The sequence below is a fragment of the Myodes glareolus genome, chromosome 14 (assembly GCF_982192425.1).
Source record: "Myodes glareolus chromosome 14, mMyoGla1.1, whole genome shotgun sequence".
Taxonomy (NCBI): Eukaryota; Metazoa; Chordata; class Mammalia; order Rodentia; family Cricetidae; genus Myodes; species Myodes glareolus.
In genome coordinates this window covers 4,182,949-4,206,820 of record NC_142039.1, presented here as the reverse complement: position 1 = coordinate 4,206,820, position 23,872 = coordinate 4,182,949, and the positions used below count along the sequence as shown (strand labels likewise).

The window sequence follows — 23,872 nt, the reverse complement described above, 5'->3', positions numbered from 1 at the left end:
TTCAAGCTCATCTTGCTTAGTTTTCCTGCCCTTGGTCTAAAACCAGCCAATTTTCCAAAGAGTTGTGGCTTCTTGGGTTGGAGAATAGGACTAGATGCTGGTTCTGGGCAATGTGTGCAGGCATCACCACTAGAGTGCCACTGTCTAGGCTCTCTAAGAAACAGAGTTAAGAAATAAGTGTATGTGGACTAATGTATACACACATACCTGTGTTTGCTCCAGAGAAGAGAGGATAGGTGACAGAGGGCAGGTAAAGGATAGAGAGGGTGGATGGTACACAGGTAGATGACAGGTGATGGATAAAGGATCCATGGTGCACAGGTAGATGATAGGTGATGGATAAAGGATCCATGGTATACAGGTAGATGATAATAGTGATGGATAAAGGATCCATGGTGCACAGGTAGATGATAGGTGATGGATAAAGGATCCATGGTATACAGGTAGATGATAATAGTGATGGATAAAGGATCCATGGTGCACAGGTAGATGATAGGTGATGGATAAAGGATCCATGGTACACAGGTAGATGACAGGTGATGGATAAAGGATCCATGGTACACAGGTAGATGATAATAGTGATGGATAAAGGATTCATGGTGCATAGGTAGATAATAGGTAATGCATAGAGGATGGATGGTACCCAGGTGGATGATAATATCACCTGTCCTCATCCACCATCACAGGATTCAGTCTTTTGTTTCTTTGTAGTTTCCCTGACAGTGTGAAATCTGACCCGCATTACCTACAATCTATTGATAAACTCGTTTATCTCTACTGTATACACATAGTTTTGCAAGTGTGCATGTGCATATATGTGTCACTGAATGTTTCTAAGCGTGCAAGGGGAGGACAGAGGTCAGCATCAGGCTTCTTCTCAGCTACTTTCCAATGTTTTGAGACTTTCACTTAACCTGGAACTCATTGAGCTGCCTAACGAGTTCCAGACTGTTCTGAAACCATCTCCTCAGAGATAGGATTACAGGTACATGCCCAGCTTTCCACATGGGTGCCATCATCCAAACTCAGGTCCTCGTACTTTGTAAGAAGCACTTTTCTAACTGAGCCCTCCGTAATCCTTAGAGCAGTTTTTAGAGATTTGATAGCCCTTGATAGACTTTTATAGACTTGATAACCCTAACCGAGCTCTCCATAGTCCTTAGAAGAGTTTTATAGACTTGATAATCCTTCTTCTATCTAAGAAACAAGGTAACAACCAAAGTGCAGTATTTCTGTACAGATATTTTGTCTTTAGGCTTAAGTAGTCAGGAAGAAACATTGTTTTCTAGTTCTATTAGTGGCCTTCTCTTCCTCTCCCTTGGGGAGGTCCATTTGTGGCAAGCAAGTCTTCTTGCTACACTTGAAGACCATCTCAGGAAGCCCCACATTCTGACTGAGTTTTCTTTACTCACACACAGAAGTTCACTCTTAGGGCTGTGTGGTTCTATGAGCTTTGACTCACTCATGAAGTCAGGTATCCATCACACTGCTACTACAGAGAATATTGCCGTGCCTTCTTGACGAGAAGTGCCCTTTGTTATCAAGCCCTTCCCTGATCACTCACCACAACTACCTGGCTTCTAGACCCATGCTTTTGTCTTTTCATAAAACCATGTAACTGACATCATTTAATATGTGGTCTTTGGACTGGATTGCTTTCACTTAACAATAGACATCTGAACCATCCGTGTGGTTGTGAAGATCAATCTACTGAGCAGTACTACTGTCCACTACTGGAAGATGTGCAAAAGTTTACGACTACATTTCCATGCGGAAGGACATCTGTGCTGCCTCCAGTTCCTGATGGTTATTGATAAAGCTATGTTACAGGCATCATTTAATTTGTTTTTGTGTGAACACATTTTTTTTATTCACTTGAATAAGTTCCTTGGAGCAGTTTGGTTTCTACCATAAGCCTGTGTTAATGATGCAAGAAACTTTATCCAGCCACTTCCCAAATGTGTAAGCCACACTGCATTCTCCAAGAAAGGAATAAATATTCTTTTTTTCTTCTTGGCTTTATTGGGTGCAGCCAGTTTGTTGTCATCAATTTCAGTTTGCACTGAAGCAGTAAGTTATTATGGTCTTAGAAATTACTTAGCAATGAATGATGGGAGATATCCGCTCAACTGCTTTGCTACCTGCATATCTTTCTTTGATGTATCTGTTACAAATGGTTTTGCTCAGTTCTTTCAAAGGAAAATGTAAGTACATTTTATTTATTCTTTGAAAATTTTGCATGCATGCATATATATAAAATATATTTTGATCATATTCACTTCTCTCTCATCCTCCCTAACTCCTCCTAGGTCCATCCCTGCTTTGCCATCCCCTCCCAATTTTGTGTCTTTTTTTTTTTTAAGAGTAATAACAATCCACCAAATCTAATTTGTGCTGACTGTGTACTACTCAAGGGCATGGAGTTATCTACTGGTCAACCTACCAGGGGCCAAACCCTTATGGAAAACTGACTTCCCCAGCAGCTGTCAACTGTCAGTGGCACCTCAGTTAGGGGAGGAGTCTCAAGAGCTCCTCCCCACTGCATGATGAAATGCTGATGCCTTGATTTTGCCCAGGCCCTGGACAGAAGGCTGTGAGTTCAGGACGGCAGAGGAACCCTAATGCTCAGAAGCCAGTTTCGCTCCAGGCCTCTCTGCCTCCTCTTTCATGATGGTCCCTGAGCCCTGCAGGGGTGTGATAGAGATGCCCCATTGCTCACTGTTGCTCATATTTAATTGGGCTGTTTGCTTATTGTTGAAATTTAAATAACACGATCTGTATATAATCTGGACACAGGGCTTTTTACCTGATATGTGAAACGTAAATATTTTCACAAACTAGGCTAGTTTTTTTCATTTTCTTAACAGCAATTTTCAAAGAGATAAAGTTTTGATTTGGTCAAGCCCAGTTTATAATTATTTTTAATTGTTTCATGAAATGAGTCTGACAATGAAATTTTAGCATAAAATTCAAAACGAAAATTTGGCACAAAGTTTAGAGGTTCTTGGTGTTGACATACAGAAGCTGTACAACTTTGCTCGTCATAAGCAGGTCATTGACCAGCTACTTATGCCTTATATAGAGTATCGGGCACATCTCCTCCAATGCCTTCTTCTGTTCTTCTCTTGTTCATCACTGTTCCAGCCATTTGTCAAAAAGAACAAGGTCTCATCTAATGACGTCTGTATCTCTGCCATTTGCTGTCTGTCTTCTGATGGGCTCTCTTCCTGTCCCATTGACCCACAAGTTGATCTCATCAGTCACCCCACCTTGACTGAGGCAGCTTTGTATTATTTTAAAGTTGGTCACTGTGGGCCCTCTATTTCACCATCTTTTCAGGATGCTTTAGCTGCCCCACTCTTTTTCACTTTAAAATATGTTTTAGAATAACCTGACTGATATTCCCAAAGCTTTCTGGGATTTTAACCTGAGACTACTAAATATGAAAGTCAAATTTCTTTCTTTCTTTCTTTCTTTCTTTCTTTCTTTCTTTCTTTCTTTCTTTCTTTCTTCCTTGAGATAGTTTTCTATATAACAGCCCTAGCTGTCCTGGAACTCACGCTGTAGACCAGGTTGGTCTTGAACTCATAGAGATCTGTCTGCCTTTGCCTCCCAAGTGCTGGGATTAAAGGCATGTACCACCACCACCTTGCTCAAAAGTCAAATCTTAATATAAGCATGTGAGCCTGGTGTGTCTTTTTTTCTCCATTTAGATTTTCTTTGGTTTGTCATCAGCACATAAACCTCTCACCCATTTTATTAGGTATAAATGTATATGTTCACTGTATGTTAAAACAGCAATAAGAAAGTGACTGTTACAGAATATGAAGATATGAGTGGTTTTTATACATCTTTTCTGTAGCTTGCAAAAATGTTAAGCAGGTACTTTAGAAAGAAAATAGAAAAGATTCTTCGGCTGTTCCTGTGGTCGTGCTGAATAGTAAAATCTGGGCTGAAGCTGCTGAAAGGCCTTTGAAGAATGAGTCTCCACACTTTTCACGGCATCCACAAACAAAGTCCACATAACGAAAGATGCTCAAACTATTTGAAGCTTGGGAAGCAGAAGCTGAAACTCCACTGAGAACCATACTTTACCTCATACTGGCAACATGGCCATATTTGATGATACAGTGTGTGAGGCAGGAAATGGGTCAGAAGCCCCGCCTTCTAACGTGAGTCCATATGGAAGACAATCTGACAATATATTACAAAGTCATAAAAGCCAGAAATCCCCTTCCCAGGAATTGGTCCTACAGACAGAATTGAACTCAGGACCTCTGAAAGAGAAGCCAGTGCTCTTAACCTCTGAGCCATCTCTCCAGCCCCAGTTAGTCTAGCTTTGAACAATATTGTACCATGCTGACTTAAATGAAAATTTGGCCAAACATTTGTATTATTGGCAGAAGAAATTTAAGAAAATAAAGTGAGTAGTTAAACACCATCAGCAATAGCTTTCTAACTAGACCTGAATATCTCAATTAAAGTTCTGATGTATTGTCCCATTGAAGCCTGGGGACAAATGGGCTTGTAGCCAGACCTTGTGTGTCACATCAGCATTTTCAACAATAATGAAAGAATGCTAATCATGTTACTGGGGGAATTTTTGCACTTTAATATTGTATCTCTGTCCTCTGGGTGCTGTTAAGTTCTACTTGAATTCTTGAATTCTCCTGTTTTTCTAAAATTATTTTATTAATAGCAGTTGGCTTAAAGCAAATAAATTTATGCTGTTAAAGTCTTTAATGTTAATTTTACCTCTATCTTTAAATTTTTAACTTGTATAATGTTAATGCTTGATAGAACATGGACATGTAGGAACCTGCAATTGGAATTCTGGGTTCTTGCTCACTTAGTGATGGGGGTTGGAATGAAGTTTGAAGACTTCCACTTATAAAGGTAACCTCAGTTGCAGGGGAGGTCCTGGCTGAGCTGTCTCACGGATCAGGCTATTGACTAGTAAGAATAAAAAGAGAGGCAGGTAGACATCGAACAAGACTGTTGAGAACTTCAGAGTTCTAGAACCTCCAGGCAGCTGCAAACAAAGGTGACAAGAATCCTTCCTTTGCCAAGGCTCTACAGAAAGGCCCTTGAGTTAGAGAAGGATCACTTGTGCCTTGTGAGAATCAGAAATGGCTTCAGGGGATTCAGGAAGGTCCTGGAATCTACGGCTCACTGACTGAGTAAGTAGAACCAGTTCCTTCCCCCGCCCCCCATCACCCAGGAAACTGCTCTACAGATGGCACTGGGAATCTGCCTTCTCAGTAAGAGTGGAATCGCAGACATCTTACCAGCCCCACAAGGGTAAGCCCTGGCGTCAGAGTGGCTGAACAGTATGCCTGCTGTGATTTTTGTCTTGATCTTTTTCAGAGCAGATTCTGATGCAATTGTTGAAAACTGACTTGATATGTAGGCTCTGCATCCCATACATCATTTGTCTTCTTGCACCTAGTGTAAAGTCACAGGGCAGCACATTTTCCCATGAAGAGACAGAGAGTACTGTAGGTATTCCAGTGGCCTCTACAGTCTGACATGGTTTCTGGAGCCTGGAACTGCCCTGTGGAAATAGTCAAGCACAATATACCACCATCCAGGCAGACCCCGGTTCTAATAAAACCTTACGTGGACAAATACGTCTAATTTTCTGAGCCTTGTCCTTCACCAGCATCCGGGTACCCATTGCTTAGAAACTGGAAGCCCCACTGTGGTTTTCTGCTAGTCCATACTTGCACACTGAGCCCTGCTTTCAAACTTCTCAACTGGGGAATCTATCTTCATGAGAATAATTAGCACCTTGGGAAGATTCTAGGCAATTGCAGAAAACAGTACTAGACAAAGACTGTGCAAATCTAGAGTTAGTGTCCTGAGTAGTTATCAGAAATACCCGGCCAGCCTCACCCTAGCAGAGTGATGCCGCTTGCAGAAGGCATTATTTAGATGGGAAAGATCTTGTTGGCAGCCAGTCATCAGCAAGAAAGGTGCTTTTGCACCCCATTTAAATAACTCATTACCGGGTACCTTTGTTGCCTCCTCACGCCCCAACATTTCCCACCCATGTGACCCATTGTCCTCCCTCCCCTCTAAATCACTAGAAGCCAAACATGTTGGGATCTCCACTGGGGGTGGCAATGAGGAAGACCTCTCAAAAAAGACACCACATTCTTTTGTAATGTCGAACGAGAGACTGGTATGTCTCTTAGCACCTCTGCATCTGGAAAAGCATCTAAATAGGAACATGGCAGGGAGATAGACCCCTCAGCAGACCAGAAGCCCAGGTCCCCACGGGCACTTGTCTGTCCCATCTCTGGCTGCCAAAATTATGAGTGCATATGTAGAGAATGCCTCGCTCCGTGTGTTCTTCTCTCCTCGCCTACACGGAGAGTTAAGGTGAACATCTGGAAAGGCCATGATTTCTACCTGGATGTCAGTGAGGAACGATACATTTCTCTTAGTCTGATTCTAAGGACACAGCGGCAAGAGCCTTCAGTCTTACCCCTGCCCTGTGTTTTATATTTGAGTTGTTTTCTCCCAACCCCGGTAGAGGTTCAGAATGGCTTAATACAGGCAGGACTTAATCAGGTGGGGGTGCCCGCAGCCAAGAAGTACTAAAGTGGGGTGGCCCACAACCAGGATGACTATGCTCTGAAATTCTGGTGACTGGTGCTCCGAGGATGAATCAAGGCTGTCTGACCGCTCTCCCGATCTTTTGGCAGACTTGGCTTCCTACGGGACTTGGGGATGAAGGCTGCCGGCGTCTTGGCCCTGATTGTCAGCCTCAGCGTCGTTGCAGAATCCAAAGTCTACACTCGATGTAAACTGGCAAAAATATTTGTGAAGGCTGGCCTGGACAACTTCGGAGGATTTAGCCTTGGAAACTGTGAGAATCCTCCCCGCCTCCTGACTCGTTCCACTTTAGCTTATGAGAATCAGCCTGGAGGTGCAGACCTCCTCCATGTCCCCAGCCTGGCCAGGCTCCACTCCACCGTTCTCCTAAGCCGCACACGCTCACCCCTCTCTCCATTTCCCCACCGTCCTCGGTTTCTCATTGCTGGAGTCCTGGGTTCGAGATCACAGGGAGGGAAAAGAACAATGACGCCACCCCCACCCCAGTGTGGAAGACACTAGCTTCCCCAGAGAAGGCTCCGCTGCCCGCTACTGTGAAATTTCTGCTTGGCACCCCCGCTCCTGTACACACTCCCGTGTCCTGCTGATATTTCTCCCTTGTGCACCCCGTCCACATGTCTGCTGGAAGGGGGCCAGTGCGTAGCATGTATAAAGAAATTCACCCCATAGGGCAGGCTGAGCTAAAGGACTGTGGTCCCCTTAGGTCCTTCTCTCTTCACACAGGGATCTGCATGGCGTACTATGAGAGTCACTACAACACCACAGTCCAGAGAGTCCTGGAGGATGGGAGCACCGACTATGGCATATTCCAGATAAACAGCTTCACGTGGTGCAGAAATATAAGACTGCAACAGAAAAATCACTGCCACGTTGCCTGCTCAGGTACTGGTTCTGTTTATTCAAGTTCTCCATCTTCAGGGGCAAAGATTAGAACATAGATCGCAAGAGGTACGTCTGCATCTGCTTTAAAACTCGGAGTTCATATTCACGCGTAAGCCTGTTCCTGGGCCAGCAGCGGGCTCCGTAGCTTCTCCCATGGCATATGTGCTAATGTCTTATTCGTCCTAGAGCAGTTTTTAGTCAGCCCTCCATGAAAACAGGATCGAGCAAATGACTAGGTTTCCCCCTGCATCGAAACATTTCAGTTTTCCGAATGGATGGAAACGTTACTTGCCAGGCGCATACCAGAACCGATGGCCTCTGTGCACTGAACTCTGTGTTTCTTTGTGTGGTTTACAACAAAGGGGCTCAGCTGCCATTTCTTAAAGAGTAGAAATTAAACTAGGATTTGCTTCCTCTCTTTGCCCCTGTTACTCAAGGGAGACATGTGTGACCGGGATTGGAAGAAGAAATCAGGAAAACACAGCACGCATGAGCTTTGCTTTACCAAGCCTCACCCAGTGAACAAGCGAGTGCGTGCTGATATAACAGCTAACTCGATGGCTGGCCAGGAGGGGGTGGAGGGATAGATGTGGGCTCCAGGGGCAAATGATATTTTAAGAAATTTTAGGACTGGGACCTAGCTCAGTGGCATTTAGAGTTTTTCTGACATGCTGGAGACCCTAAGGTCAATGTCTGGTTCCACTGAAAAAAGAAAAAATAAAAAAGTTTCATGGAAAACTCTGACATGGAAGACAAACAGGACTCGAGAATCTAGAGACAGAGAAAAGTCACTCTAGGCAAAGCTAATGGCCAAGCAAAGACCTGCATGGAGGGAGGTTGACACATTCTTCCTAAAGGGAAGGAAAGAATCCTGACGAATCACAGCAAACATGGGAAGAAAAGCTGGGAACTGCCAGTGGAGGGGTGGGTGACAGTCAATCTAAGAAGTTTGCCTTGATTTCTGCCTCAAGTGGGCAGGTGGCTGTGGTCAGTTCATTTAGCACTGACTGCAGAGGACTGGTTTGCAAGAAGAGCATGAAGGAGGCCAAAGAGGACACCACCTAAGCGTGGCTGTGATGACCGTCGTGGGAAAGCGTTCCTGCCAAGTGCATAGCAGAAGCAAGGATCTTTGAGCACTGAACTCTTCTCTGTTCTAGGAAAAACATTCCCCTAGACGTTCAAGAAGAAAAATATGAGAGTCTATGCATGAATTTAACCCAACCGGTTCCATGTTGCCCTTTTACACAATTGCTGAGCAGAGCTCAGCAGCGATGATGCTCATAGAGGGAGGGGCTGCAGGCGAGGAAGCAGAGCTATGAAACAGGTGAGAAAGATCCGGGAAGACTGCTGTCTTCTTCCTTGTTAATTCACTGATGTGTCCCCAGTACCTAGAACATTATCTGGCCATTGTTGGGGCTCAATAAATATTCACTTATTAAAGATATAAATGCAAAGAATGAAGGACAGGATTGAAATCAGTCAGAAAATACTCTGGGCCAACTTCTTTGGGAGCGGAAAACAAACTATGTTTTAATTAATCTTTGTTTCATCAAAGGTAAGCAGTAGTATGTTTGCACAGATAGAGAGCTTAATCGGGCATCGATTTATTGAGTGTCCAAACCCAACATTAATATAGAATGGTCACAGCCTTCTGGGGGAAATCGCCTAGCTATTTACTAGCCTTTCAAAGAAAACATTTTGGCAGGCCCAAGGTCTGCTTCTTCCCCTTGATTCTAATTTTTTTCTTCTGGATCCATTCAAAACAAATTCGTACTATCTTCCAGGTGAGGGCTATTGATGGTCTGCAGAAGATGTCTTTTTGATTTTTTATCTTCTGTGCTAAAACCATCTGTATCTTTGATAAGACTTTTCAGCTCGCTGAGGTACAGATCAGTCTCATTGCATTTTCTAAGAGCTGGGGGACTTCCTAAGTGTGGAAATTAGACCAGCGCCTTCCCTGCACCCGGAGCTGAACATGGCACTGCAGAATGTTTGTTCTCCGCTTAGGTTAATTTCAATGATTTCTTCAATTGCTTTAGGAAACAGCTAGAACACTAATGAGACACACCACCGAGCATGCTGTGAGGGGTTTGCTGAGAAGTTTAGCTGAGGAAGGAAGACATGCCCAAAATGTGGGCAGCACCCTTCCAAGGATGGGTAAGAAGAGTGAACGGAGCCAGGCTCACCGATGCACACTTTAACCCCAGCACTTGGGAAGGAGCCAGGTTCACCAACGCACACTTTAATCCCAGCACTTAGGAGACAGGTGGATGGATCTCTGTGGGTTTGAGGCCAGTCTAGTGTACATAATGAGTTCCAAAACAGCCAGAGCATTATAGTGAGTTTGTCTCAAAAAACAGACAAACAAGAAAAACAAAAAGAAAAAAAGAAGGAAAGGAAAAAGGAAGAAAGGAAGAAAGGAAGGAAGGAAGGAAGGAAGGAAGGAAGGAAGGAAGGAAGGAAAGAAAGAAGAAAAGAAAAAAACCAAGGAAGTTGGGTGAAAAAAGACGGGAGCTGAGTGGCATTTATCTCTGCTTCTGTACTGGGGACACATGACGACCATCTGTCTCACGTTCCTATTGCCACCATGCTTTTCCCACCATGATGGACTGATTCCCCTCAAAAATCTTTCATTCCTTTCCCTTTATTTTTTTGTCATAACAACAAGAAAACCATTTCATCCCTTTAACCAATGAGTGTGTGACCTTACTTGGCAAGAAAAGCTTCAAAATTGTGACTGTGAGTACTGAGTTTGAGCAAGAGAGGAAATATCAGACAAAATGATTAGACCCAATCTAAGCATGTGAGTCCTTGGAAGCAGAGCATCTGTCCTTTTGAGGTCGCAGGGAGGCAGTAACAGAGAGATGAAGATTAGAGACTCAACCAACATTGTTGGAAAATAGTTGAGTGAGACATGAACGAAGCAATGTGGGTGGCCTGCAGAAGCTAGGGGTGTCTCCTATTTTATTTCAAGCAAGCAAACAGACACCTCAGTCCTACAACCAGAGAGGACTAAATATTATCAAAACACAAGCAAGCAAGGAAGCGGGCTCTCCCCTAGACCATCCCAAAAGGAAAGCATGAGCCAACATATGGTTTTTTAACACAGCTAGTCCCATGTTGCCCCTTCAGGAAACTACAAGGAAAGCTTGTGCTGTGAATGCCACAATGCTTGGGGGCCATTCGCTTGGGCAGAAACAGAAACCTAATGCACTTCATCCCTACTTAATAGTCACTGTGTTCATTGGGAGTCACTGCTAAAGCTAGGACAAGGCACAGTCTAGGGAAAATGAGTATTTTCCTAAGTCCTTGTGACTTAGGAAGCAATGGCAGAAAGGAACGCTTGCAGGAGTAGAGAAGAAAAACACCATGAGGAAATCTCTAATTGTAACATGGGAAAAAGAGAGAGAGAGAAAACAGGAGAAATACCAACAAGAAAATGAACGATGCTGCAAAATACAAGGATATGACCCTTGACAGGGGAGAGGAGGAGTGTGGAATCTTTTCATGAGGTTCCCATGCCACTCCCAGCACGTGAGACCTACTATACAAGGGAGGCTCCCTCTCAGGTGCACCCCCAAAACAAACTCCAGAACAGTAAAGAGAAACAAACTCCACTACGTGTTTTCAATAGGAGAATGAGTGCATGTGTTCCATACCAAAAATTAATCATAGAGTGAGCAACCTAAAATTTCTCAACTGCAACACTGGTAGTAGAAGAAAGAGGAGCAATGTGCCCAAACCTCTGAAGAAGAATAGCTTCTGATAGAAGTTCCTCTACTAGTCAAATTGTTGATATATTTTGAGTATATCATGAACACATTTGTAGACAAGTTGCTAAAAACTAAAAACTATCCCTCTAAACCTAACTCCTCCCAGATCCACCCTCTCCACCTTCCCCTACACACACACTCAACTTTGAGTTTTCTTTCTTCTCCCCACCCCCTCTATTTTTCTTTCCTCGACTGAGTCCAGTCTGTGTTGCTCAAGCAGTCTTACAAGTGGGGTGTAAAGTGCAGTTGACCTGCCAGGACTCACATCACTGAGGAAAATGGACTGTCCCAGCAGACAGCGAATGCCAGCGATTCCTTGCTGATAGTTTGTTCTCACCTTCCCCTTTCCACGCTGGGATTTCTTTCTAACTCGATCTCGCACAGTCTTATGCATGTTGTCACAACTGCTGCAAGCAGTTCACATGTGTACGATCTGATGTTCTGGAAGACTGTCCCCTTAAGTCATCCATCACCTCTGGACTCTGCAGACCTTTCTGACTCCTCTTCCGTAAAGACCCAAAGACTTTTAGGAGGGCATGACATGAACGTCCCGCCGAGGCTGAGTACTGTCCTTCCTCCTCTCTTCATGTTTGCCAGTTGAGAGTCGCAATAGTAATGTCATCTGCTGCTGCTGCCAAAAAAGGAAGCTTCTCTGGTGAGAACCGAGTGATGTTCTCGTCTTTGTGCATACTAACAAGTCATTAGGAAACAGTTTCATACTATGTCCATTTAGCACAATGATAGAATTGGGTACCCTAGGGCCATAGACTCCCAGCCATGTCAGGAGTGCCAGGTATGGTTTTCATTTCTGAAGCAGGTTTTAGATCCCATCAAAAAGTGTTTGACTTCTCCACAACACTCATGGCCTCTCTTGTCAGGTTGGTAGTGTAGCTGGAAGGATGACCCCTAGAATGCTCTTCTTTTCCAACAGCACACGTAACACCTTCCAGCAATCCACGAAAGACTTTAACCAAACTGTTAATGAGTGAATGATCTTTCTTTGGAAAACAAAGAGGATGGTGAAGTGGGGTACTGGATCTAGCGGGCGTGGCCATCCCCTAACCTAAAGCAAAATGGAAACAGGGCTGTGACCAGTTTCTCCCTGAAGAATCTGTGGAGGAGACGCGACCTCTCTTTGGGAGACACAGTTCTATCAAGTGACCTAAAAAAATAGAGAGGGAAATAATCCCAGACTCACTGTCCTCTCCCCCCACTTCTCCACTGGTGTTCACTCCGACTTAAGCCTCTGGAAGCCAAGGGACATGGAAGTCCGTTGGTGGCTTCTCTGTGGATTTGCTTGCCTGTGCACAGAGCACTGTGAAGACAGATGTGGAACAAGGTCCTAGCACAGCTGCCGTGTAATTTCTCATAGCACTATCAGAGAAGGTTTTTCACAAGAGGATGAATCAAGGCAAGAAAAAGAAAGACGCAAATCAGGATAACAAGGCTTAGAGCCAGCAACCAGGACCCAACAAAGAATGGTCTAGGGAGTGTTTACCACGGCCCAGGGAGGCTAATGTATATGGTTTCCAGACTGAAAAAAAAAATGGATCTTTGCTCTCCAGCACTTAGTTTGTCTCCATTTGAAGAAAGCTTGGGTGCTTTGTAGTTATCAGCTGAATGTTCAAAAAGTGTCTCTTACATCGTCTCTTGTCTTAGTTCTGTGAAAAGTGAGAAAGACATTCTTAAATTAGTGGATATCATAGTTGTAGTGATATCTCATTTGTATTTTAATAAATAAAGCTTGCCTGAAGTTCAGAGAGTAAAAATGCCACACTGATCAGCCTTACAGACTAGGCAGTGGTGACACACACCTTTAATCCCAATAGACACACTAGTTTGCCATAGAAACTGGGCCATAGTTGTGCACACCTTTAATCCCAACACTAGAGAGGAATAGAAGATGGAGGAGACAGGTCAGTTCAGTCTCATTCTGAAGATTCCTGGAGACAGGAGCCTCATTTCGGACTGAGATAAGAGCTAGTGGCTGGTTATTTTGCTTTTCTGACCTTCAAGTTGAACCCCAATGTCTGTCTCTGGGTTTTGATTAATCATGCTACATTGTTGTAATTAATATACTTCCTGTGTGATTATTCGGGTCTGGATAGCTGGGAAAAGAAAGCAGAGTCTCTGTCCACGCATAGTTTTGATTTCTTTCTAATGTACGGATTTCAGAAGATCTGTTTTTAGGTATGTGCATATTAATGATGGTGATCTTCTCAGTGGGTTAGCCCCGCTCTCCCTAGAGTCCTTCCTCCTCTTAGCCAGGGTACCGTCTCTTACACAAACACTGTAGAATAGCGTGACTGTAACTGAGCTTCTTCTGGGAAGGATCTACACGGTCAGTTTTCTTCTATTCTTTGCTTTAGCTCCTCTCTGCCTGGTTACCAAAGGTGAGTTTTTATGGGCAGGGCACAGTTACCTTTTGTGTCTGTTCCAGCAATTACATATTTGTATTAAGTGATCAAACCTAGGTCAACAATTGCTTTCCTGAAGGGCCACACAGTAAACATTTTATTTAGGTTTTGCATGCCATATGGTTTCTGTTGCAGTTACTAAACCATAATGTAGTGTGAAAACAGCCATAAAAATATGTAAATGACTAGACTTGAATGTTTTCCAATAGGGCTATATCTAAAAACAAGGGCTGGGGAGGTAGAATTTGTCGGCAAAGTGCTTGCTATGCAAATATGAACACTGAAGTTTGGATTCCCATAACCAACATAAAAAAAAAAAACCCTGGCATAATCCCAGTGAGAAGGAGAAAAAGGAGAGAATCCTGGGGCCTTGCATGGCCACTACTCTAGCCAATTAGTGAGCTCCAGTTTCAGTGAGAAACTATGTCTCAAAAAATAGGAAGTGACAGAAGACCCCTTGATGTCAACCACTGGGCAGCATACTTATACATGTATGTTATCTGAGGTTTAAATAGAATCCTTGCTTTATGGCATTCTATCTCAGGCTGTGAGCCCATGTATTTCATTTCTGCACATTGCGCACCTCAAGGAATTCTATTGTTTTAACTTTCTATAATTACCTGGCAGGCCACTTTATAATAGAGACAGCTGTCGCTGCGTGTGACGTGTGCTCCGCGTTCAGCGCCCACTTCTCCTTCCTGGGACGGAGTCCTTTGGGCAGGCAGCTAAGGAGTACTCATTCTCATTTCGCCTAAATCATTTCCTTCAACTGTTTCTGGTTTGTGGTGGAAATCTCCTAACAAGCACGTCCAGCTTTCTCTGTCTAAAAGTGATTCCATTTTGGTTTCACTCTGGAGAGAGTTTATGCAAAAATAAATGTATGAATAAATTTCTACATAGCACAATACAGTATTAAAGTGACTTAAATATGAAATGTTTGCATAATTTATATATATATATGATCTATATGTACATGAGATCCTAGATGGAAAGGAAAAATTTCGATCCTTCTTCAGCCTGCTTTTCCTAGATTCCACCGTGGACACGCCTTCTGCTCAGTGTTCTCTCCCCCTCATTGAGCTCCCCCTCTTAGGTGTTCTAGTTTCAGCATTTCCCATCGATTCTGTCTTCAAAACCTCAGATCTTTTCCCCTGAAGTGTCGAATCTATCAAATTTGAATCCAATATCATTTTTTTTTGCCTAGTGATAAAAAATTATTTCATACTCCATCTAATAGCATATTTGTTTATTTGCACTGAATGTTTTATCCTTATTATGCGTTATGTATTGACAGCTCTTTTTCTACATAATAGCTTTTCTGGACTACTAGCTAGTGTATGTAAGTAGACTTAGTGGGTGTCTGACTTGTTCCTGTAAGGAGGGAGTCCTTGTTGGGTTTTGACAAGCCCCTGAATTTATCTTAAATACCATGACAAAGTTCTAGACTAGTTAAGGGTGTAGCTAGTTCATCCTCTATCAAAGCATGATTCTCCTGGCATGTTTGGAATGCCCTACAGCAGTGGTTCTCAACCTTCCCAGTGTCTCAATCCTGCAATACACTTCCTCATGTTGTGGTGACCCCCCCATCATAAAATCGTTATCATTGCTATTTAACAACTGTAATTTTGCTACTGTTACAAATTGTAATATGAATATCCAACATGCAAAGTATCTGGTATGCAACTTCTACGACAAGATTGTTTGGACCCACACAGCTTGGGCTCGTGACCCACCGGTTGAGAATCACTGCCCTATAGTTCAGGTAGGTCTCTTCCTCCTAAGTGTCTAGAAACAGGGTAAGTCTCCCAGCCTGCTGAGCCCTGCTGTTGTCCAGTCCCAGAGCATTTGTTCTTGCCCGGCCCAGGGAGTCAGGTCCTTGGCTCATGCTGATTGTTTCAAGTGTGCTCTGCCTGCCGTTCAGATATTCTCCACAAATCCCTGCCCTGGGGCTTCTGAGCTATCTCAGTTTTGACCTACCTGTTCTTCTCCGAGCAAAAACCACGACAACCACAGGCTCCATGCCTCCGTTTTCTCTCTGGAAGGGTCAACACAGCACCGTCGGGTGTCCAATGTCTGAAAATAAGCTTATTGCATATTTTGTCCTATTTTTCCAGCTGTTGAAAGCAGGAAGAAAAAATTCCTCTCATGATCACAGATATGTTTGACTTGATATGAACCGAATTCCTTCAGTTAATACTATCCCAATTTAATTCCAGTTAAGGAAGTCTTGGGAAATGCAAGCTCATCCTTGTGTAGGGAGCAAAAGTGTTGGCGATTGATGGTTAACACTAAAGAACGGTCATGTCTGTTCCGCATCATCTGGAGATGGAGGGCCAGGCTGTGGCCCAGTGATGGAGCGCTTGCTTGGCATACACAGAATCCTGCGCTCCATCCCCAGGATGGAATTTTTAGACACAGCTTTAAAATAGAAAGCAGGATGTTGACTTTCTACCCTAACCAGCCTTCAGTGACTGGTGAACCTCAGTCTGGGACCAGCAAGGCTGTAATTGAGAACAATGTCCCTTTGTCGCACATGGTATAAAGTAGGGACATTTGTTATGAAACCCTAGAAATGAGTTAGCACTGGATATCTTCACAAGGTACACGACCTTATATCTATGTAGAATGTGGACTTCATACCACTTCAGAAACTATACAATCTCTTTCATTTAAAAATTATCTTCCTAAAACCCATTCTTCCCTTTTTCAAACTCCTCAGAGTTTATTTTGGCATATTTGCTGTGGTTTAAATGTGTTCCCCCAAAGTTTATATGTTAGAAACATTGCCAAATTCATGTGACTGGTATTTTGAAGTGGGGTGTTGAAAAGGCTGTTCAGGTTAGATGAGGATAGAAGGATGGGGAGCCTGTCTTGACATTACTGACTTTATAGAATGGGGAGGGAGGCTGGAGTGAGCACCCATGCTCTCTTCCAATAATGTCCTCCGTCATGTGCCTTCACCAGTAGATCTCAACATCATGGACCAAATTAAATTGTCTTATTTATAAATTTTTAGACCCAGATATTTTGCTAGGGCACCAGAAGATGGAATAAATAAATACTCACATATATAAATTAGACACACATGTATATGCATACATACATAAACATACACACCATTTATGAATTTCCTGATATAATGGCAATCTCTATTTTCTTCTAAAACATGGGTTTTGCTAACGAGAGATGATTACAGGAAAGGCGATTACTGGTGTCACTCTTAGTGTAGTCCATGTATGTTAATCTTATTCTTCAACAGCTGGACATCTGAGTTGGCCTTTGGTACTTCAGAGAAAAAAAAAAGATATATAAACCAAAACCATGGAGGTTGTAATTATTCAGGGAGAAGCAGGGGGAGGCAGGAGGAGGCAGAGGAAGTAAGGAGGAGGCAGGGGGAAGTAGAGGGAAGAAGGCGGAGGAAGAGGAGGCAGGAGGATGAAGGGGGAAGCAGAAGGAGGAAGGAGGAGGTAGGGAGGAAGTGGGAGGCATGGGGACTTTGGCACGTGCTAACTGGAAATGAGAAACTGCTTTGAGTACCAGTTCCTGCTGTTTCCTGTTGTAAAGTGAACTATCCCATTATATACTGCTCCCGAGGAACTGTTCCTACTCTTGTTTGACTAGACAACTCTGTCTATTTAAGATAAATTAGGCAGAAACAATTATAGGCATGAATCCTTCCAAAAAGTCTTCTGCCTCCCCAGTTTCTGCCCCTCTGCTGCCCCTCTGTGGTGATTTCACCGTTTCAATGTCTCAACTCCACATCTTTTTCTTGTTTCTCGACCCAGGCTTCCTTCCTTAACACTAAGCTAATCCAGACATTTTCAGGAGACTTTTTCTTTATTATTCTATTGGTCTCCTCTCATCCAGGCTGGGCTCCAACTTACTGCATAGCTGAGGCTGGTTTTAAACTCATAACCTCCGGAGAGCTAGAATTACAGTCATGCGCTGCCACCACTCAGCGCTAAGTAGCACTTTCGGAACACACTAAGGGGGCTAACTAGCGACTTCTCCCACAGTGCTCCCTTCCTTAACCCCCATCTTCTGGTCCTGCTGTGGCGAGCAAGCAAGTCGTAGGCACGGTTCAAACTGTTTTCCCATATACATGGGATTTACTTCTGTTCTAGAATAATGGAACATGGCAGGTTCCACTTCACGGTGTGTAATGTTCCCTTCCCACGTCTTGAGACAGCACCAATGCCACTTGTAAAATCTATCCCCAGCCACTTCCAGACACGGGCTCATTCACTGGGAACGGGCCTCAGTTTCCAGGGACAATGATGGTGTTCACTGAAATGACTGTTCTGAGGGTGAATGGGGATTTTCCTAAAGACACTTGCTGTGTTAACCCACGGTAACAGACAGCTGCTGTAGATGCGTGTCCTGAGAGACACGACTTCCAAGCGGCTGGAGCTATGCTGCTCCTGGAGATTCTAAGCTAAATTTCTATCCTTTAGCTTCTGTTTAGGGTTTGCACACACTGCTCGAGCAGCTCCTGCCTCAGTGCAATCCTGTCTCCGGCTTTCTGTTTGTTGTGGTTCCTGTTTTTTCCCTAGTTAAATGGTAGTTTGTTTTAAATCAGAATCAAAATAAACCACATTTAAAAAAAAATTTGCCTAAGGGAAATGCCACTACCTTGATCCTCTGAGAAAAGTAATACAACTAGAAGTAAGTCAGCAGAGTGGAGGAAGAGTTCACTGCTAGCAAATTTACAAACAATTCCCTATTATGATGTTTTATTGAAACGTGACATTTCAAGTCGATGCTTCCTCTTTCTGGCCATCTCCTTCTGACAGTAAATGTATTTCTGCTGTAAATGTTAGAGGATAAGCACCTCAATTTCACCTGGATGTCAAAGCGCTGATACTCACATCTTAGAGCTAATTCTCGTAAGACACCAGTGAGTTCTTTATTGTCTCTTTTTCTAGAGCTGTCCAATAGAGTGTGGGACCTCTGTACTACATAATGGGAAAGCCACCAGGTGGCAACGCACCTGAGGACTAGCTAAGACAGCTGAGAGGCCAAGGCTTTAGGTGGATTTAATGTTAACTAAGAGTACTGTGTATTATCTTTTCCAACTTTATTTAAGTATAATTCACAAAACGCTATTTAAAGTATGTATCCAATGTGATGGTTTCAGATCCATATATATTATGAAGTGATATCTACACTCAGATAGTGAAACAGCCATAGTTACTAGGTATTTGTAGGTGTTTTATGTGTGTGATATGTATACAAAGGGGTGTGGTAAATTTATGATATCTGTGTGTGATGTGTATATGTGTGTGGGTATGCTGTGTATGTGTATGGTGTGTGGGGTATGTATGTGGTGGGGGTGTGACAAAGGGATGGTATGTGGTGTGGAGAGAGTATGTATTGTGTGTGTGGTGTGTGTACTGTATAGGTGGTTTATGTGATATGGTATTTGTATGGCATCTGTGTTATATGTATGTGTATAGGGTATATATGGCATGTATGTGTGTGTGGTGTATTGTTGGATGTGTGTGTGTATGTATGTATGGGTTTGGAGAGGTGGTGTGTGTACATGTGATCTGTGGTATATGGTGTGTATGATACAGTATTTACTACATAATCACTATGTGTTGCTCAAATTCTAATTATCCTTAATAATAAAAACCTGGAGACAGATATTGGGGGTGAAAGCTGAAAGGTCAGAGAAGCAGAGCAGCCATTCACTGTTTCTTACATGTAGAAGGAACAGCATTTGGCTCCCGGCTAGCTTTACCCGAAATAATTACATGGAAACTGTATTCTTTTAAACACTGCCTGGCCTATTAGTTCTAGCCTCTTATTGGCTAACTCTCACATCTTGATTAACCCGTATCTAATAATCTGTGTAGCACCACGAGGTGGTGGCTTACTGGGAAAGATTCTAACCCACGTCTATCTTGGAGAGGAGAGCCATGGCGTCTGACTGACTCGGCTTCTTTCTCCCAGCATTCTGTTCTGTTTACTCCGCTTATCTAAGCTGCTGCCCTATCAAAAGTCAAGGCAGTTTCTTTATTTGGCCAATGAAAGTAACAAATAGACAGAAGACCCTCCTACATCACTTACGTCTACAAAATCCTCAAACTAAATGGGGTATCCTCTCTCTACAAGCCCTAGACTGAATGCTGAGCTCCTGCCTTCTCCCACCTTATATTCCTGGCTCATCCCAGCCATATCCCTTCCCATCTCCACTTCCCGAGTGATGAGTCACACCCAGTTGGCTCTATTTCTCTTTGCGACTGGATCAATCCAGTGTAGCCCAGGGTGGCCTTGAACTCACAGAGATCCGTTTGCTTCTGTCTCTCATGAGTGCTGGGATTAAAGGCGTGTGCCACCACTGCCTGGCCTCCATGGCTAACTAGTGTGGCTAGCTCCTCACTCTGAGCTTCAGACAAGCTTTATTTGTTACAGCACAAACAAAATACCACAATTATGCTGTGCCCTGGATCTCCAGCACTGTTTCATCTTACTTCTGCAAGTTTGTACAGTGACCAATATCTTGTCTCCTCTCCAACTTCTAGACTCTAGGAACTACCAGTCTGTCCTCAGATCTGCACCTAGAGAAGCCAGAAGCAATGCTAGATTTCTCATATCTGTTTGACAATTTCTATAATGTTTATGCCAAAAAAATTGGAGACTACTTCCAGGAAAGAGAGAAAAACCATTAACAATCAAAGATTACACTTCAATTGAACGATATTTTTTTTGACAATGTAATAAAGAACGGGGCAGTTGGCTTCAAACTCTACATTTTCTTCACATGAGAAACACCTTGGATAATTCTTTTAATGTAAAAACTGGAAAATTAAAATAGATGACGGTTTAGTCTTTACTGATAGACATGGCATAGATGTCAAAGGGATCTGCATACAGACAGCATTGCACTGCCCTGCCTTACATGTATTCTCCAGGACAAAAAATAAAAATGGCTTCACAGTTAAAAGCTCTTGATGCTCTTCCAGAGGACCCTGAGGTCCCGGTATCCAAATCAGGCAACTCACAAGTACCTAAAACTCCATCTCCAGAGGGTCCAACACCCCATTCTGGCCTCTGCAGGCACCAGTACAGACCTCTCTCTCTCTCTCTCTCTCTCTCTCTCTGTCTGTCTCTGTCTCTCTCTCTGTCTCTCTCTCTCTTTCTCTCTCTCTCTCTCTCTCACACACACACACACACCCCAAATATAATTTCTAAACTTTTTTTAATGCTTCCCGCTGTCCTCTAGAAGAAGCTCCCCAAGTTTTCGGCACTGTATCACTCTCAGGTAGCCCAAGGTGAGGATAGTCTTGAAGACAAAGACCATTATTGGTAAAGAAAGTCATGTTTCTCTGTAGGGAAAGTCGCGTCTCTCTGAGCCCCTCCAGAAGAACACAGAAGCTGTGGCATAGGGACCCCTCAGACAGCAAAGGCCTCAGCTAACCCGCACTCCTTTCTTTGCAGCCTTAATTACTGATGACCTCACAGATGCCATTCTCTGTGCTAAGAAAATTGTTAAGGAGACACAGGGGATGAACTATTGGTGAGTGCCTCCCTGGGAGACGCGGGATGACCTGGGTGGGCCTGTAGTGTATCTGTTTTTAGTGGCTGGGGCGGACATGCAAAACTGGTGTCTGCAGAGTAGTCCAAGCAAGGGAACATGAGTGGTTTACGTTCACCCCCATGAGAGCGAGAGTCCAAAACAGCACACAAGCATGGGAAGAGTCTTGTCATGTGAAAGAAAAGGGTCCATTTACCAACACAGTCGGGGCACAGGGAGCCTGACTTTGTGCTAAATTTGTGTGAGATTTAGAGACTGCGATAAAATAACTGGTGGAAAAAGGCAATAAACAGTAGCGAGGATGAAATGGTCGAGTCTGTAAATGACAACTAGCAGGATCCACTTCTGAGCGCACTCCTTTCATCTCTGTGGCTGTATTTCTTCTTCTTTTTTTCTAATTGGGTGATTATTTTATTTTTTATTTTTTTTATTGAGCTCTACATTTTTCTCTGCTCCCCTCCTTGCCTCCCCCCCCCCCACTTCAACCCTCTCCCATGGTCCTCATGCTCCCAATTTACTCAGGAGATCTTGTCTTTTTCTACTTCCCATGTAGATCAGATCCATGTATGTCTCTCTCTCTTAGGGTCTAGGTTGTTGTCTAGGTTCCCTGAGATTGTGAACTGTAGGTTGGTTTTCTTTGCTTTATGTCTAAAAGTCACTTATGAGTGAGAGCATATGATATTTGTCTTTTTGGGTCTGGGTTACTTCACTCAATATAATGTTTTCTAGATCTATCCATTTGCCTACAAATTCCAAGATGTCATTATTTTTTTTCTGCTGTGTAGGATTCCATTGTGTAAATGTACCACATTTTCCCTATGCATTCTCCAGTCGAGGGGCATTTAGGTTGTTTCAGGTTCTGGCCATGACAAACAATGCTGCTATGAACATAGTGAGTACATGTCCTTGTGGTACAATTGAGCATCCTTTGGGTATACTCCCAAAAGTGGTATTGCTGGCCTTGAGGTAGGTTGTTCCTTAATTTTCAGAGAAATCGCCATACTGATAGCCAAAGTGATTATACAAGTTTGCATTCCCACCAGCAATGCAGGAGTATTCGCTTTACCCCCACAACCTCTCCAGCATAAGTTGTTGTCAGTATTTTTGATCTTGTCCATTCTGACAGGTGTAAGATGGAATCTCAGAGTTATTTTTTGCATTTCTCTGATGGCTAAGGATGCTGAGCATTTCCTTAAGTGTCCTTCAGCCATTTAGATTCATTTGTTGAGAGTTCTCTGTTTATGTCTGTACCTCATTTTTTAATTGGATTATTTGTGCTTTTGATGACCAATTTTTTTTAATTCTTTGTATGTTTTGGAGATTAGCCCTTTGTCCAATATGGAGTTGGTAAAGATCTTTTCCCATTCTGTAGGCTGCTATTTTATGCCAATACCAGGCTGTTTTTAGTACTGTAGCTCTGTAGTAGAGTTTGAAGTCAGGGATTGTGTTGCCTCCAGAAGTTCTTTTATTGTACAGGATTGTTTTGGTTCTCTTTTTGTTTTTCCATGTGAAGTTGAGTATTGTTCTTTCGAGGTCTGTGAGGAATTTTGCTGGGATTTTAATGCGCATTGCGTTGAATCTGTAGATTGTTTCTGGTAGGATTGTGTGGCTGTGTTTCTAAGCTTCCTGATCAGGCTACCCTTTCGGTAGCTCGGAGCTGTGGCTGTCAATGATCCATCCTTTAAAAGCGCAGTTTGTTTGTTGGGAAGGCAGATAGTGACTAGGAGGAAATGGGCTGAGGGAAGAGGGACACAGAAAGGCTTTAATAAGACAGAGGAATGGAAGCTTGAGATGTCTGAAGCAGGTTAAACACTGAGTACTCCTCTGGAGGTTACACTCAAGGTCATGGGGGGAGGCATGCTTCCTTCTACTGTCACCATCTCAGTCTCCTCCTCAGGCAGGGCTGGAAGAAACACTGCGAGGGCAAGGACATGTCTGAGTGGAAGAAAGGATGCGAGGTTTCCTGATCTGGAGCAGGTGCAAGGATGCGTGGCTGCTATTTCCCAGATTTACAATGAGTATGGATCCGTTTCCCTCCCAGTATCCCAAGAGGGAATCCAAGTGGTATTTAAAGGGAATAAATATATCCATTTATATCTCACTTCCCTGAGTAGAGTTCAGTGATGTCATAAATGCCCTGATGGTGTGAAGACTTGGAGAAGCATCTCCGGAATGTTTAAGGCTTGGAGGAAAGGAGCTTTTACTCTTTGCTGTTAAGTTTCCTAAGTGTGTATCCCTGATGTGTCTGCTCATTCAAGCATGAAGCTTTTGAAGGTCAAAAGATGCACTTGGTAAGGAAGCTTTAAGAAGCTGCCAGCCAGTTGGCCAACTTCTATATCCCCTAGAGCATGTGGCCATCCATTCCTTTTAGTCAGGGACCACTCAGTACTTCCTCAGATCAACACTGCCAGATAGGACACTTCTGCCTCCTGGTGAAATCCTGATGGTACCTTTAGTGGAATAAAAAGATGAAATCATAGTTCTTAGCGCCAATATCTAGAGCAGTGATTCTTAACTTGAGGGTTGCGACCCCTTTGGGTGTCACATATCAGATATCCTGCACATCAGATATTTACATTACAATTCACAACAGTAACAAAATCATTTATGAAGTAGCAACAAAATAATTTTATGGTCGG

The 23,872-nt window shown here is 43.3% G+C and overlaps 1 protein-coding gene across 1 annotated transcript; it reads left to right on the top strand.

Annotated features, from left to right (window-relative positions):
• The first annotated feature begins 5,189 nt into the window (after nucleotides 1-5,189).
• On the top strand, nucleotides 5,190-23,334 carry LOC125417445 (lysozyme-like protein 1). Its single transcript, XM_048461022.1, has 5 exons — nucleotides 5,190-5,301; nucleotides 6,711-6,874; nucleotides 7,345-7,503; nucleotides 21,137-21,215; nucleotides 23,131-23,334. Exons 1-5 carry the CDS (start codon nucleotides 5,237-5,239, stop codon nucleotides 23,198-23,200), a joined length of 537 nt encoding a protein of 178 aa, XP_048316979.1. The 5' UTR covers nucleotides 5,190-5,236; the 3' UTR covers nucleotides 23,201-23,334.
• The last annotated feature ends 538 nt before the right edge of the window (nucleotides 23,335-23,872 follow it).

Excerpts from the sequence above, each read along its gene's own strand:
- LOC125417445 (XM_048461022.1), top strand. The coding sequence starts at position 5,237 with ATGGCACTGGGAATCTGCCTTCTCAGTAAGAGTGGAATCGCAGACATC. Across the intron at positions 5,302-6,710 it reads ATCTTACCAGCCCCACAAGG|ACTTGGCTTCCTACGGGACT; the intron begins GTAAGCCCTGGC and ends ATCTTTTGGCAG. Across the intron at positions 6,875-7,344 it reads AGGATTTAGCCTTGGAAACT|GGATCTGCATGGCGTACTAT; the intron begins GTGAGAATCCTC and ends CTCTTCACACAG.